Raw genomic sequence first — 17,237 nt, 5'->3', positions numbered from 1 at the left:
CCACCGTGTTCGACTCTTTCTGGGTGAATAAAAAAATGTAGTACAATAATCCACGTCCACGTCACTCTAAATATAGAATAATCAATAGTAAAAAAAACAATAATCCATGTCTACATGATCCTAAATATTTCCACACTATAGCAAGGACATCGACACTGACACCATGTGAGATGCTATACAGATAATAATCCGCATTAGTAAGATACACAGAGCACCAAGTCTAGTATTTGACCCTAGGTAGGCAGAAGGTAAAACCACCCTTCTAACCATCTAAGCAATGATCAGTTCTGCCAAAATTTTGGCTCTTTTTCACACAAAACATTATCCGAACGTACTAAAAGGCTTCCCAACAAGGGAGAACATACAAGCTTTCCAGTCATGCCTGACCCACCTTGCTTGGCTTGGGATAAGATGCACTGTTTTTCAACAATCTCACTCTTTTCCACTCAGATCATTGTGCTCGTCAGAGAAGCCTCTTAGTGTTGTCTCCATTTTTCCCTTGCACTTTTGGCAGCAATGTGAGAAAAAGGACAGTTGAGCAGTTTTCCACTCAAACCACAATGGTGTTAAGGACCGTTGAGCAATGTGAGAGAAGGCTGGACATATTGGCTAGCTTTCCTATTAAATATATATACCAGTAGCTTGAGCAGCTCAAGACTTTTCATCGTCTCTGAACCAAACTTGACAGATAATGAGCTGGAGTTGCGCACCTATAAAATGGTCAGGCTGGACAGACAACGGATTCCAGATGGAGATGGCCCTTGATTGCAGAGAACATATCCTTGCTGTTCTTCCTGTTAACGCCGGACACTCGGAGCTTGCGCAACTGGGTGAGCTTCTTGAGAGCAGCTTTGGCCATGGCCTTCCCACCGGAAGCAGAGATGTTGAGTGTTGACAACACCAAGCGTGTGCAACGCCGTCAGTTTCCCAATACCTCTAGGCACCTGAACACCAACTATACGGTGAGGTCTGCAGAACCAAGCAGGTGGTGCTGACGTCGGCGACCCTGGCCTTGAGCTGCTCGATCTCGTCGACCGCCTGGCGCATCATCTCGAACTCCCCCGTGATGGAGACGAAGTCGGGGCGCACGCTGAGGAAGGCGCATGCAGCTTGGCCTCCTCCTGCACCGCCGCGTGCGCCTTGCTCAGCGTCCCCTCCACCACCGACTTGGCCAGACCCACCGCCAGCTCCGCCATGGCTTGGCCGGCCTCCTCCTTCCTTCCTCGACCACTGGCTGGCTGGCTGGTTCTCTCTCTCTCTCTTGCATGGGTAGTGCCACGCTCCTCGATCTAGTGCGTTCGATGGCGGAAGGTTTGGGGGGATTTGGAGATGGCGGGAGCAGAGCAGAGCAGGGAAGTGTGATGAGGAAGAAGGGGATTGGTGGATGGGTCTCTCTAGTATATTTTTATGTAGACATAGCTCCTCCCCTCCCTCGTGTCGCCCCGCTCGGGCGACCCGAGGGGCGAAACCCTACCCCCGCCGCCTCCCTCCCCTGCTCGCCCTCCCCTCGCAGCCGCCGGAGACTGCTGACGCCGAGCAAGCTTGGCGTGCCGTCGATGAAGGTGGCGGCGGGGCCCTCGCCGCCTCGCCTCGTCCGTGGGGGGCCTTTGGATCTGGGGCGGTGGCCCTGGCGGGTGAGGCGTCGCCGGCTTCGGCATCCGATGGCGCGGGCGCAGGTCGGCGGTTCTCGGCCGTGTGGACGGCAAGATCCCCGAATAATGCGGGCCAGCGCGCGGCGGCAGCGTTTGCTCCAGCTGCATCAGATCTGGCCGCCCCCACTGCCCTTCTTCTCCAGCAAGCTCCTTCCCTCCCCAGATCCGGCCTGCCTCGTCGAGGGGCCTCGGTCTGCTCGGGTGGGAGTGGGTGTCAGGATGTAGGACCGGGGGAAACCCCAGCCAGCCATGCCGGCGGCGACGCCCGCGGGCGCCGCGCACCTTCCCGGAGGCGCCGTTCAGGTCTTGCTCCCCATCCCCCTCCCCTTTGTCTCCCGGGAGAAATCCTCAATTTTGTTGGGCAGCGGCGACGCCCTTGGCGCCGTAACCTTCTTGAAGGCGCTGTTTTGGGAACAAAGATGGGTTGTGGGCTTCGTTGTGGTGTAGGTGGAGTGTGTCGGCAGCGGCAGCGTGCGTCCAGTGGTGGCAGTGTCTTCCCTGGTGCTGGGTCAAGTTCTTATGGTGCTCTTCGCCGGGCTGCAGTTTATTCCTCCGGTGCCCTTGGATCTTCCAGGACGGGAGGGGATAGGGTTCCCCTCCTACGGTGGCTGCACTTCAGCTCGTCGAGCGGGCCGAAGCTCCCAATTTGGTCTTGGCCCTCGCTGTTGCCCAATTGTGCATTCTGACCGCTCACCCTCTTCCAAGTCAGAACTTTGGCATATGGTGTTGCTCTGCTCTAGGTGAGTCATCGTCGGCATGTCGGGAACGCCTGGTTCCGCCCAAGTGGTTTCTTCGAGGCCATCCATCTAGGCTCTAGGGTGAGCATGTCCATCGCTCAACGGTGCGGCGCCTTCGAGCCAGGCGAGGAGGCAGGGGCCTTCTTTGACGATGGATCTGGATGGATGTGTCTTTCTTCAAGCCCAGGTTTTGGCAACGGCGTGCCTTGCATCATCGTCGGTGCACTCTCCTGACCAGGATTTCGCTTTCGCCTTGGTTTTCGGCGTGCAAGAGGATAGTGGCATCTCCAAGCTATATGCTTTACGCCGGTCTTTCTAACTAGCTTGTAGTATGTGCATTGTGAGCTGTTCCTTGGCGCCCCTGTATCTTTGCTGTATGTTTTCTTTGCTTTAGTTGGTGAGTGGTTTATTTGGAGTTATAATCCTGGCCGGTTGATGGCTTTGTTAATTCAAAGCCGGGCTCTACTTGAGCCTTCGTTCTAAAAAAAGAAGGGGATTGGGAATTTTGGGTGGGTCAAAGTCTTCGTCGCTATACGAAGACTGACCTGCTGGCCGGCCAGGTCAGTCCTCGTCGGTAGGGGGCAAATTTGACAATTTTAACCTCTGGACGAAATCAATTCACAGAATGAACTGCCCATGAAACTATTTCACTCCCCTGACCTTTTTGTGTAGCGCCCGCCACGCAGGCGCCGCACCCTACGGTGCAACGCCTAGCTCGGGGGCGTTGCATGCCAGTCCACCGTGGCAGCTCCTGGGCCCGCACCCAGCAGTGCAGCGCCTACGAGCTAGGCGCCCCACATGTAATGTGCAGCGCCTACGTGCTTGCAAGGCTTATAGTGATGTGTATTACCGAGAGGGCCCAGAGATACCTCTCCGACAATCGGAGTGACAAATCCTAATCTCGAAATACGCCAAATCAACAAGTACCTTCGGAGACACCTGTAGAGCACCTTTATAATCACCCAGTTACGTTGTGACTTTTGGTAGCACACAAAGTGTTCCTCCGGTAAACGGGAGTTGCATAATCTCATAGTCATAGGAACATGTATAAGTCATGAAGAAAGCAATAGCAACATACTAAACGATCAAGTGCTAAGCTAACGGAATGGGTCAAGTCAATCACATCATTCTTCTAATGATGTGATCCCGTTTATCAAATGACAACTCATGTCTATGGCTAGGCATCTTTGATCAACAAGCTAGTCAAGTAGAGGCATACTAGTGACACTCTGTTTTGTCTATGTATTCACACATGTATTATGTTTTCGGTTAATACAATTCTAGCATGAATAATAAACATTTATCATGAAATAAGGAAATAAATAATAACTTTATTATTGCCTCTAGGGCATATTTCCTTCAGAGAGGGCCGGCGCGGCTGGATCTAACTCACAATGCAGCGCCCGATGGCTAGGCGCTGCACATTACATGTGTGGCACCTAGCTTGTAGGCGCTGCACTGCTGGGTGCGGGCCCAGGGGCTGCCACGGTGGACTGGCGTGCAACACCCCCGAGCTAGGCGTTGCACCGTAAGGTGCGGTGCCTGCGTGGCGGGCGCTACACAAAAAGGTCAGGGGAGTGAAATAGTTTCACGGGCAGTTCATTCTGTGAATTGATTTCGTCCAGAGGTCAACATTGTCAAATTTGCCTCGATAGGGATGTACTCAGCTTAAAAAGAACGTCTTATATTATACACTCTCCGTAAAGAAATATAAAAACATTTAGATCACTACTTTAGTAATCTAAACGCTGTTATATTAGTTTACAGAGGAAGTATTATGGAACGTAGGGAGTAAATGCACCTTCGTAAATCCTGTTTAATTAGTTTTAGCTAGTTTTATAGTTTATTTTAGAAAACAACTTTTTAACTGTTAGATTATTAGTGAGTTTAAACGGACCGGTTAACATCGGGTATATGGAGAGATGTTTTTCTTTGATGTCATAATTTTTTTCTCAGTGGGGATCATTTGTGAACAGAGTGCGGTGATCCAAAACAAGAGCATCCCTCATGTTCCCTCCCACCCACGCACCACCTTGTGTCATGGGTGGAGACCTCGACGGAGAAGGCAAAAGCGAGAAGATGCGACACCGTGCAAAAGCTTGTGACAATGATTTGTGTGGAGCCGTTGGAGATCGGATGTTCCTTCTTCGTTGCACATCGGATCGACTAAGGAGGGCATTGCGTCAGCGAGGGGGAAGGCGACATTGCCCATTCTGGAGCAGCGCCCGAGATGGAAGGCATTCTAGCCTCACCAGCCCCCTCCTACTCCTAGTGACGATGGAGGCGTTCGTCGGCATGGGAATTGACGATTTGATGCGGTGCACTAGCGAGGAAAAGATGTCGGTTTTGGTCCTTGAGGACTCCAACGGATTGATGTTCTTCTGGTGGTGGCGCATTGAGGATTTTAGATATTCTTCAAAACACGGCAATGGTGACGTGTGCTCTATGTTGTGGAGGGGGGCCAATGGCAGCGACGATGACACCGTCAATGAATTCCCATCGGTTGGATAATTTTTCGAAGAGAAAAAAATTAAACAGGGCTTAGATTGGAAATTTTTTAGCATTTGCCCCCCTCCCAAGCCTTGGATAATTTTCCGAAGAGAAAAAATTAAACAGGGCTTAGATTGGAATTTTTTTAGAATTTGCCCCCCATCTTTGATGATTTGTGTTTCGCCCCCCCCCCCCCCCCCCCCCCCCCCCCAATGGATTGTCGGCTAGCTCCGCCACTGAAAGAAACATGTTTGCCCTCTTAACATACTGTAGATTTTTAAAACTTCAAAGTACTATAGTGGTTTCACATGATTTTTATCGGTTTTCGACGTAACTTGATTTTTTTCTCCCGATATTAATTCGCCATCCGTCCCCTACAGTGGGCCAGCCACGCTCGCTCACCTCCTCGGAATCTCTCCTCTCTGCAACTGGCCTGCGGAGCGGAGCGGCACATAGCTATATTTCGGCGAGCGGCTAACAGGGTGCTCCACCCGTCCTCTCCGTAGTGAAGGGGTGGAGGGTTGTCGAACACAGCCTAAGTTTCATACCAGACAATAGTAGTACAAACATTGTTATCATTATCGCCTCAGGGTCCCCGCATATCTAGACATACACTTTGTTCTTTATAAATGTTGAAAATTTCGAAGGGGCACACAGTAAAGACTTGGAAGTAAAATAGGGCATCCATTGAGTTAGAGAGGACAATGTTTGTAGCAGCTAATTAAAGACTATATAATCGACCAAGAAACAATTAAATAGAACACACAGAGAACACCCTCTCTCAAACAACAACTCAAGATTTTCTTCTTTTTTGGGATCTTAACAACCTCAAAGAGTTCTTGGTGGATGAGACTATTGGTCCGGTGTAACATAAACTATCGGAAGCTTCACCACATCAACCACCTTATCCGCCATGGCCTTCTCGAACAATTCTTGATAATCAATCTCACCATCTCTTGATTCCAAGTCTTGCGTGATACCGGTGTTCTGCACGAAGAGCATGTCATGCAACCGCATGTTGGGCGGTGCCGCGTCCTGCGACTGCAACTTCACGATAACATAACGGCAGGAGCACGGCGGCATAGTCCCTTGGCTTGGCTGCACACTGTACTTGTTCTGGTTAATTTTTATGTTGAACGCGACGATGCCCTCCGTCTTGTTGATTATCTGTAGGCAGCACGACGTCTCCTTCCTTGGCTCGAAGACGAACCGCAGCTCCAGGGATGGATCCACCGAGATAATGTTGGTGTCGCAGCTTCTCTGCAAAGCAAAATAACCAGAGGTCGATTAGTGTGGCCAATCATAAAAAGATCGTTAACAGACATAAATTTGACAGGTCAAAACTGTCAAAACAGAGGATTCCAAAATACTGAAGAAACAGAGGAGTGGCACCCATGGCCCCCCAGTGGTGGAAGAACGTACCTGGACCGTGGCATCATTTGACACATCAGAAGCTAGTGACATTTCTTTAAGCTTAGCTTCTAGTTGATCCAGTTCGTGGACAATATCATTGATACATGGCCTTTTGTTTCTGTCCCTGTCCACACACCTTAGTGCAATCTCAACACATGAAGTCACTCCTAGCATGTCTATTTCGTGCGAGGAATATCCAGGCTTTGCCTGCAACTTTTTCGTCCAGATTTCGGTTACCTACATGCAAAATTGGCGTATAAAACTCCCTATAAAGATACTAATAGTTTGCAGTGCAAAAATGTGAAAGAAACACATATGTGTTATGGGTTAATGGTATAAACAGAGAAAGAATTATGTTTTTTTTGCTGGGAGAGAGGTTTTTTCTTACAAGCTCAATAAACTGTTCGGAGGGCATTTCAGAGCAACGGAAGTAGCTCTTATCCCCGGCCAACATTTTTATAATTATGACCCCCAAACTGAAGACGTCAAACTTCTTTGATATGAAGCCACTGTCTATGTACTCCGGTGGCATGAACCCGCTGCATTGATATGGATAATTGGTAAAATACATGTAAAACTTCATTCAGAATCCCTCCAAAAAATTAACGGGTCAGGGTATGATGATCCATCAACTTACAGTGTTCCGTCGCGCATCTCTGTTTGTCGCGTTTTTGTCGAAGCAACGAGTCTTGACAAACCCAGATCTCCAATTTTGGGCGTCATACTTTCATCCAGCAAAATATTACCAGGCTTTAAATCCAGATGAAAAATAGGTTTTCCCTGTGAGGTGTGAAGGTGATCTAGTCCCTCACAAGTCCCTTTGATAATCTTGTAACATGTGGGCCACTCAAGCCCGCAAGATTCATCTGCAATTAGTAGCAAAAAATACATACAAAATAAGGTATTGACTCATTCATCTTGATGGGCAAACTAATACATGTATGTTTTAAGATAAGAAGAAGTTGCATTGACTATTTGAGTCATATCAGCACTACAAAAGAGTTGAAATCCTGCCCCCCTGCATATATAATACTTATATCCACAATAGTATAGGTTACCTTGAATGTGTTTATCGAGGCTTCCGCCGTGCATGTATTCGAAGCAGAGCACTCGCTCCATAATTGTCGCAAAGACAAGCTCCCCATTATGCTTCATGTATTTGCTCTTAGTCTCGTAGCAGTAGCCAATTAGCCGCACAACATTTTGGTGGCGTATGTTACGGAGGTTACGAAACTCGCTGTCGAATTGCTTATTATCGAGTCCCTGCAGTTGATGTAGCTTCTTCACGGCAATTTCTTCCCCTTCATGGATCGCCTGATGAAATCGACAGATCGTGATTATAAATGTGAGAAGCACAATGCACGGATCGAATGGTATAAGAATTAGTAGATCATACCCTGTAAACCTCTCCGTATCCACCGCTGCCGACTTTCTGAGCCTCCGCAAAGTTGTTGGTGATAGCTTCGATATCATGGAGCTTAAAATCCATTCCGCGGCTATCTCCCACGCAGCAGGCTTACCGGACGATCCTCTTCTTGTTCCTGACGAGGAACCAAAATTATAATGTGATATCAACGACTGCTCCGGCACCTAGAAACACGAAGGATTGCACTACTTTATCGCATCCATATAGTTTCCGCATTTGCTATAGCTGAGGCGCCTAGAATTTTTCGCCGTGGGCTGGCCGTGGAGGAGGCGGCAGCAGATTGTCCAGAAGAAGAAGAAGAAGAAGAAGAAGAAGAAGGAAGCTGCGGGAGAGGAAGAAACGGAGGAAGAAGAAGCAGAGGAAGAAGGCTGCTGCTATAGGAAGAAGAAGGTTGCTGGACCTTCGGATCAGGATCCGACGGTGGGGAGCGATTTGACTAGTTTCACTAGTAGTACATACAAAGTAGTATATCCACCAGTACATGACGCTTGGCGGAAAAAGCAACGAACTAAGCATGGTGGCGTAGGAGTAGCACTGACCTGAACCGGAGAAGAAGGAGCGAATGGAAGGCGACGATGGAGCGGAGCAGAGTGGGTTGCTCGTCGGCGGCGAAGAATGAAGATGATGAGGTGAGTGGTTTGCTCGATCCAGCAGCACCTTGCAACCTTTTAATGGAGAGAACGTGCAGCGTAAACGCGTCGTTGCCTGCGGGGAAAACAACAACGGAGGCCAACGACGTTGACTTGACCCCGGCCGATCTCTTCTACGCTTTTTCTTTCCTTCTGCCGGGGAATCTCTTGCACTGGGGAAAGCGCGTCTCTGCCTAGCTAGGGACCGGATGAAGCGCGTCTTTGCAGCGTCCAAGGGAACACCAAACTTGTTTCATTGTCCTTGCTCATAAGAATACTCGCGGCCGAGTATAAAAGTGTGATCCGAAAGTCGAGATATTTCACGAATACAAGACCGGACTTGGTCTATTCCGTTGGTATAGTGGGTCGCTTTATGGAAGCACCCACGACAGAACATTTGGCAGCTGTGAAAAATATACTCAGGTATATCAAAAAAACAACAAACTTCGGTTGTGTCTATTTGACAGAGAAGAAGGAGATGGTGAAACTACTTGGCTGTAGTGATAGCGACATGGCAGAAGATGAGGACGATCGTAAAAGTACCTCGGGCGTGGCATATTTCTTAGGAGGAAGCATAATGAGTTGGCTATCACAAAAACAGAAGGTGATCGCACTATCATCCCATGAAGCACAGTATATTGCGGCTGCAACCGTGGTGTGTCGAGGCATGAGCCTAGGAAGGCTACTCGGTGACCTCACAGGCAAGGAACCGGATCGAGTGGTGCTCAATAGTGATGATGAATCTACAATCTCTCTGTGGAAGAATCAAATGCATCATGATAGATGTAAGCACATCGATATGACGTATCGATACCTAAGGGAGTGTGTGGAAGAAAACAAGATCAACATCAACTACGTTTGCACCGACGACCAGCTTGCAGATATCCTAACCAGATCCTTGGGACGACAGAAGTTCGTGAGGATGCGGCGAAGGATCGACGTTCAAGCTGTGAAGTGAGGACATCATGTTTAAGGAGGTGATTGTTGGAATTAACCACGATGTAGTCTATATATATGTCCGGCTCGGACTAGACTCAGTCACCGTATAGGTTTTCTAAAGTTGAAAAGCATTTCAAATGAGCTCTGAAAAGGTTGAAAGTTGGCATGTTACCATCATTTCATCCACATAGCATGTGCAAGAAAGTTGAGAGGGTTACGGCAAATACTGGATGCACTTCGTGTACAAAACTTACAATCTCTTTCAAAGTATCAGGATTTCATATGGAAACTCGTCTGTTACAAAGGGATTTCATTTTTTTAAACTTATTTGAACTCCTGACTTTTTGTGTGTTCAAAATGTACCATTCAAAGCCACATCATCATTTTTCAATCCTTTCTGACTTCATTTGTTATTTTTCATGCATTTACTAATTATTTTGAGCTATAAGACCCTAAAATTGAAAAGCATTTCAAATGAACTCTGAAAAGGTTGAAAGTTGGCATGGTGTTATCATTTCATTCACATAGCATGTGCAAGAAAGTTGAGAGGGTTACGGCAAAAACTGGATGCACTTCGAATACAAAACGGACAATCTCTTTCAAAGTATCAGGATTTCATACGGAAACTCGTCTGTTACAAAGGGATTTAATTTTTAAAACTTATTTGAACTCCTGACTTTTTGTGTGTTCAAAATGAACCATTCAAAGCCACATCATCATTTTTCAATCCTTTCTGACTTCATTTGTTATTTTTCATGCATTTACTAATTATTTTGAGCTATAAGACCCTAAAATTGAAAAGCATTTCAAATGAACTCTGAAAAGGTTGAAAGTTGGCATGGTGTCATCATTTCATCCACATAGCATGTGCAAGAAAGTTGAGAGGGTTACGGCAAATACTGGATGCACTTCGTGTACAAAACTTACAATCTCTTTCAAAGTATCAGGATTTCATACGGAAACTCGTCTGTTACAAAGGGATTTAATTTTTAAAACTTATTTGAACTCCTGACTTTTTGTGTGTTCAAAATGAACCATTCAAAGCCACATCATCATTTTTCAATCCTTTCTGACTTCATTTGTTATTTTTCATGCATTTACTAATTATTTTGAGCTATAAGACCCTAAAATTGAAAAGCATTTCAAATGAACTCTGAAAAGGTTGAAAGTTGGCATGGTGTCATCATTTCATTCACATAGCATGTGCAAGAAAGTTGAGAGGGTTACGGCAAATACTGGATGCACTTCGTGTACAAAACTTACAATCTCTTTCAAAGTATCAGGATTTCATATGGAAACTCGTCTGTTACAAAGGGATTTCATTTTTTTAAACTTATTTGAACTCCTGACTTTTTGTGTGTTCAAAATGTACCATTCAAAGCCACATCATCATTTTTCAATCCTTTCTGACTTCATTTGTTATTTTTCATGCATTTACTAATTATTTTGAGCTATAAGACCCTAAAATTGAAAAGCATTTCAAATGAACTCTGAAAAGGTTGAAAGTTGGCATGGTGTTATCATTTCATTCACATAGCATGTGCAAGAAAGTTGAGAGGGTTACGGCAAAAACTGGATGCACTTCGAATACAAAACGGACAATCTCTTTCAAAGTATCAGGATTTCATACGGAAACTCGTCTGTTACAAAGGGATTTAATTTTTAAAACTTATTTGAACTCCTGACTTTTTGTGTGTTCAAAATGAACCATTCAAAGCCACATCATCATTTTTCAATCCTTTCTGACTTCATTTGTTATTTTTCATGCATTTACTAATTATTTTGAGCTATAAGACCCTAAAATTGAAAAGCATTTCAAATGAACTCTGAAAAGGTTGAAAGTTGGCATGGTGTCATCATTTCATCCACATAGCATGTGCAAGAAAGTTGAGAGGGTTACGGCAAATACTGGATGCACTTCGTGTACAAAACTTACAATCTCTTTCAAAGTATCAGGATTTCATATGGAAACTCGTCTGTTACAAAGGGATTTCATTTTTTTAAACTTATTTGAACTCCTGACTTTTTGTGTGTTCAAAATGTACCATTCAAAGCCACATCATCATTTTTCAATCCTTTCTGACTTCATTTGTTATTTTTCATGCATTTACTAATTATTTTGAGCTATAAGACCCTAAAATTGAAAAGCATTTCAAATGAACTCTGAAAAGGTTGAAAGTTGGCATGGTGTTATCATTTCATTCACATAGCATGTGCAAGAAAGTTGAGAGGGTTACGGCAAAAACTGGATGCACTTCGAATACAAAACGGACAATCTCTTTCAAAGTATCAGGATTTCATACGGAAACTCGTCTGTTACAAAGGGATTTAATTTTTAAAACTTATTTGAACTCCTGACTTTTTGTGTGTTCAAAATGAACCATTCAAAGCCACATCATCATTTTTCAATCCTTTCTGACTTCATTTGTTATTTTTCATGCATTTACTAATTATTTTGAGCTATAAGACCCTAAAATTGAAAAGCATTTCAAATGAACTCTGAAAAGGTTGAAAGTTGGCATGGTGTCATCATTTCATCCACATAGCATGTGCAAGAAAGTTGAGAGGGTTACGGCAAATACTGGATGCACTTCGTGTACAAAACTTACAATCTCTTTCAAAGTATCAGGATTTCATATGGAAACTCGTCTGTTACAAAGGGATTTCATTTTTTTAAACTTATTTGAACTCCTGACTTTTTGTGTGTTCAAAATGTACCATTCAAAGCCACATCATCATTTTTCAATCCTTTCTGACTTCATTTGTTATTTTTCATGCATTTACTAATTATTTTGAGCTATAAGACCCTAAAATTGAAAAGCATTTCAAATGAACTCTGAAAAGGTTGAAAGTTGGCATGGTGTTATCATTTCATTCACATAGCATGTGCAAGAAAGTTGAGAGGGTTACGGCAAAAACTGGATGCACTTCGAATACAAAACGGACAATCTCTTTCAAAGTATCAGGATTTCATACGGAAACTCGTCTGTTACAAAGGGATTTCATTTTTAAAACTTATTTGAACTCCTGACTTTTTGTGTGTTCAAAATGAACCATTCAAAGCCACATCATCATTTTTCAATCCTTTCTGACTTCATTTGTTATTTTTCATGCATTTACTAATTATTTTGAGCTATAAGACCCTAAAATTGAAAAGCATTTCAAATGAACTCTGAAAAGGTTGAAAGTTGGCATGGTGTCATCATTTCATCCACATAGCATGTGCAAGAAAGTTGAGAGGGTTACGGCAAATACTGGATGCACTTCGTGTACAAAACTTACAATCTCTTTCAAAGTATCAGGATTTCATATGGAAACTCGTCTGTTACAAAGGGATTTCTTTTTTTTAAACTTATTTGAACTCCTGACTTTTTGTGTGTTCAAAATGTACCATTCAAAGCCACATCATCATTTTTCAATCCTTTCTGACTTCATTTGTTATTTTTCATGCATTTACTAATTATTTTGAGCTATAAGACCCTAAAATTGAAAAGCATTTCAAATGAACTCTGAAAAGGTTGAAAGTTGGCATGGTGTTATCATTTCATTCACATAGCATGTGCAAGAAAGTTGAGAGGGTTACGGCAAATACTGGATGCACTTCGAATACAAAACGGACAATCTCTTTCAAAGTATCAGGATTTCATACGGAAACTCGTCTGTTACAAAGGGATTTAATTTTTAAAACTTATTTGAACTCCTGACTTTTTGTGTGTTCAAAATGAACCATTCAAAGCCACATCATCATTTTTCAATCCTTTCTGACTTCATTTGTTATTTTTCATGCATTTACTAATTATTTTGAGCTATAAGACCCTAAAATTGAAAAGCATTTCAAATGAACTCTGAAAAGGTTGAAAGTTGGCATGGTGTCATCATTTCATCCACATAGCATGTGCAAGAAAGTTGAGAGGGTTACGGCAAAAACTGGATGCACTTCGTGTACAAAACGGACAATCTCTATCAAAGTATCAGGATTTCATACGGAAACTCGTCTGTTACAAAGGGATTTCATTTTTTAAAACTTATTTGAACTCCTGACATTTTGTGTGTCCAAAATGCACCATTCAAAGCCACATCATCATTTTTCAATCATTTCTGACTTCATTTGTTTTTTTCATGCATTTACTAATTATTTTGAGCTATAAGACCCTAAAATTGAAAAACATTTCAAATGAGCTCTGAAAAGGTTCAAAGTTGGCATGGTGTCATCATTTCATCCACATAGCATGTGCAAGAAAGTTGAGAGGGTTACGACAAAAACTAAATGCACTTCGTGTACAAAACGGACAATCTCTATCAAAGTATCAGGATTTCATACGGAAACTCGTCTGTTTCAAAGGGATTTCATTTTTTAAAACTTATTTGAACTCCTGACTTTTTGTGTGTTCAAAATGTACCATTCAAAGCCACATCATCATTTTTCAATCCTTTCTGACTTCATTTGTTATTTTTCATGCATTTACTAATTATTTTGAGCTATAAGACCCTAAAATTGAAAAGCATTTCAAATGAACTCTGAAAAGGTTGAAAGTTGGCATGGTGTTATCATTTCATTCACATAGCATGTGCAAGAAAGTTGAGAGGGTTACGGCAAAAACTGGATGCACTTCGAATACAAAACGGACAATCTCTTTCAAAGTATCAGGATTTCATACGGAAACTCGTCTGTTACAAAGGGATTTCATTTTTAAAACTTATTTGAACTCCTGACTTTTTGTGTGTTCAAAATGCACCATTCAAAGCCACATCATCATTTTTCAATCCTTTCTGACTTCATTTGTTATTTTTCATGCATTTACTAATTATTTTGAGCTATAAGACCCTAAAATTGAAAAACATTTCAAATGAGCTCTGAAAAGGTTGAAAGTTGGCATGGTATCATCATTTCATCCACATAGCATGTGCAAGAAAGTTGAGAGGGTTACGGCAAAAACTGGATGCACTTCGTGTACAAAACGGACAATCTCTTTCAAAGTATCAGGATTTCATACGGAAACTCGTCTGTTTCAAAGAGATTTAATTTTTTAAAACTATTTGAACTCCTGACTTTTTGTGTGTTCAAAATGTACCATTCAAAGCCACATCATCATTTTTCAATCCTTTCTGACTTCATTTGTTATTTTTCATGCATTTACTAATTATTTTGAGCTATAAGACCCTAAAATTGAAAAGCATTTCAAATGAACTCTGAAAAGGTTGAAAGTTGGCATGGTGTCATCATTTCATCCACATAGCATGTGCACGAAAGTTGAGAGGGTTACGGCAAAAACTGGATGCACTTCGTGTACAAAACGGACAATCTCTTTCAAAGTATCAGGATTTCATACGGAAACTCGTCTGTTACAAAGGGATTTCATTTTTAAAACTTATTTGAACTCCTGACTTTTTGTGTGTTCAAAATGCACCATTCAAAGCCACATCATCATTTTTCAATCCTTTCTGACTTCATTTGTTATTTTTCATGCATTTACTAATTATTTTGAGCTATAAGACCCTAAAATTGAAAAACATTTCAAATGAGCTCTGAAAAGGTTGAAAGTTGGCATGGTATCATCATTTCATCCACATAGCATGTGCAAGAAAGTTGAGAGGGTTACGGCAAAAACTGGATGCACTTCGTGTACAAAACGGACAATCTCTTTCAAAGTATCGGGATTTCATACGGAAACTCGTCTGTTTCAAAGGGATTTCATTTTTTAAAACTATTTGAACTCCTGACTTTTTGTGTGTTCAAAATGTACCATTCAAAGCCACATCATCATTTTTCAATCCTTTCTGACTTCATTTGTTATTTTTCATGCATTTACTAATTATTTTGAGCTATGAGACCCTAAAATTGAAAAGCATTTCAAATGAACTCTGAAAAGGTTGAAAGTTGGCATGGTGTTATCATTTCATTCACATAGCATGTGCAAGAAAGTTGAGAGGGTTACGGCAAAAACTGGATGCACTTCGAATACAAAAGGGACAATCTCTTTCAAAGTATCAGGATTTCATACGGAAACTCGTCTGTTACAAAGGGATTTAATTTTTAAAACTTATTTGAACTCCTGACTTTTTGTGTGTTCAAAATGCACCATTCAAAGCCACATCATCATTTTTCAATCCTTTCTGACTTCATTTGTTATTTTTCATGCATTTACTAATTATTTTGAGCTATAAGACCCTAAAATTGAAAAGCATTTCAAATGAACTCTGAAAAGGTTGAAAGTTGGCATGGTGTCATCATTTCATCCACATAGCATGTGCAAGAAAGTTCAGAGGGTTACGGCAAAAACTGGATGCACTTCGTGTACAAAACGGACAATCTCTATCAAAGTATCAGGATTTCATACGGAAACTCGTCTGTTACAAAGGGATTTCATTTTTTAAAACTTATTTGAACTCCTGACATTTTGTGTGTCCAAAATGCACCATTCAAAGCCACATCATCATTTTTCAATCATTTCTGACTTCATTTGTTTTTTTAATGCATTTACTAATTATTTTGAGCTATAAGACCCTAAAATTGAAAAACATTTCAAATGAGCTCTAAAAAGGTTGAAATTGGCATGGTGTCATCATTTCATCCACATAGCATGTGCAAGAAAGTTGAGAGGGTTACGGCAAAAACTAAATGCACTTCGTGTGCAAAACGGACAATCTCTATCAAAGTATCAGGATTTCATACGGAAACTCGTCTGTTTCAAAGGGATTTCATTTTTTAAAACTTATTTGAACTCCTGACTTTTTGTGTTTTCAAAATGTACCATTCAAAGCCACATCATCATTTTTCAATCCTTTCTGACTTCATTTGTTATTTTTCATGCATTTACTAATTATTTTGAGCTATAAGACCCTAAAATTGAAAAGCATTTCAAATGAACTCTGAAAAGGTTGAAAGTTGGCATGGTGTTATCATTTCATTCACATAGCATGTGCAAGAAAGTTGAGAGGGTTACGGCAAAAACTGGATGCACTTCGAGTACAAAACGGACAATCTCTTTCAAAGTATCAGGATTTCATACGCAAACTCGTCTGTTACAAAGGGATTTCATTTTTTAAAACTTATTTGAACTCCTGACTTTTTGTGTGTTCAAATTGCACCATTCAAAGCCACATCATCATTTTTCAATCCTTTCTCACTTCATTTGTTATTTTTCATGCATTTACTAATTATTTTGAGCTATAAGACCCTAAAGTTGAAAAACATTTCAAATGAGCTCTGAAAAGGTTGAAAGTTGGCATGTTACCATCATTTCATCCACATAGCATGTGCAAGAAAGTTGAGAGGGTTACGGCAAATACTGGATGCACTTCGTGTACAAAACTTACAATCTCTTTCAAAGTATCAGGATTTCATATGGAAACTCGTCTATTACAAGGGGATTTCATTTTTTTAAACTTATTTGAACTCCTGACTTTTTGTGTGTTCAAAATGCACCATTCAAAGCCACATCATCATTTTTCAATCCTTTCTGACTTCATTTGTTATTTTTCATGCATTTACTAATTATTTTGAGCTATAAGACCCTAAATTGAAAAGCATTTCAAATGAACTCTTAAAAGGTTGAAAGTTGGCATGGTATCATCATTTCATCCACATAGCATGTGCAAGAAAGTTGAGAGGGTGACGGCAAAAACTGGATGCACTTCGTGTACAAAACGGACAATCTCTATCAAAGTATCAGGATTTCATACGGAAACTCGTCTGTTACAAAGGGATTTCATTTTTGAAAACTTATTTGAACTCCTGACTTTTTGTGTGTTCAAAATGCACCATTCAAAGCCACATCATCATTTTTCAATCCTTTCTGACTTCATTTTTTATTTTTCATGCATTTACTAATTATTTTGAGCTATAAGACCCTAAAATTGAAAAGCATTTCAAATGAACTCTGAAAAGGTTGAAAGTTGGCATGGTATCATCATTTCATCCACATAGCATGTGCAAGAAAGTTGGGAGGGT

General features: G+C 41.9%; 1 protein-coding gene across 1 annotated transcript; it reads right to left on the bottom strand.

Moving 5' to 3' along the window:
• Positions 1–5,543: 5,543 nt before the first annotated feature.
• On the bottom strand, positions 5,544–8,365 carry LOC109773752 (cysteine-rich receptor-like protein kinase 44). The gene is made up of 7 exons (XM_020332465.4): positions 8,258–8,365; positions 7,689–7,833; positions 7,351–7,606; positions 6,930–7,158; positions 6,681–6,831; positions 6,302–6,529; positions 5,544–6,139 (listed from the first exon to the last, which is right to left on the bottom strand). The coding sequence occupies exons 2-7, from the start codon at positions 7,779–7,781 to the stop codon at positions 5,732–5,734; spliced, it is 1,365 nt and encodes a 454-aa protein (XP_020188054.1). The 5' UTR covers positions 7,782–7,833; positions 8,258–8,365; the 3' UTR covers positions 5,544–5,731.
• Between the last annotated feature and the right edge of the window lie 8,872 nt (positions 8,366–17,237).

This window comes from Aegilops tauschii, chromosome 2, assembly GCF_002575655.3.
Source record: "Aegilops tauschii subsp. strangulata cultivar AL8/78 chromosome 2, Aet v6.0, whole genome shotgun sequence".
Taxonomy (NCBI): domain Eukaryota; kingdom Viridiplantae; phylum Streptophyta; class Magnoliopsida; order Poales; family Poaceae; genus Aegilops; species Aegilops tauschii.
This window is presented reverse-complemented; position numbering and strand designations above follow the sequence as displayed.

Bases quoted from the DNA above. Each gene is read 5' to 3' on its own strand.
- LOC109773752 (XM_020332465.4), bottom strand. From the start codon at position 7,781: ATGGATTTTAAGCTCCATGATATCGAAGCTATCACCAACAACTTTGCG. The intron at 6,832-6,929 runs GTAAGTTGATGG...ATATCAATGCAG, and splicing joins GAGATGCGCGACGGAACACT to CGGGTTCATGCCACCGGAGT. The intron at 6,140-6,301 runs GTACGTTCTTCC...TTTGCTTTGCAG, and splicing joins CAAATGATGCCACGGTCCAG to AGAAGCTGCGACACCAACAT.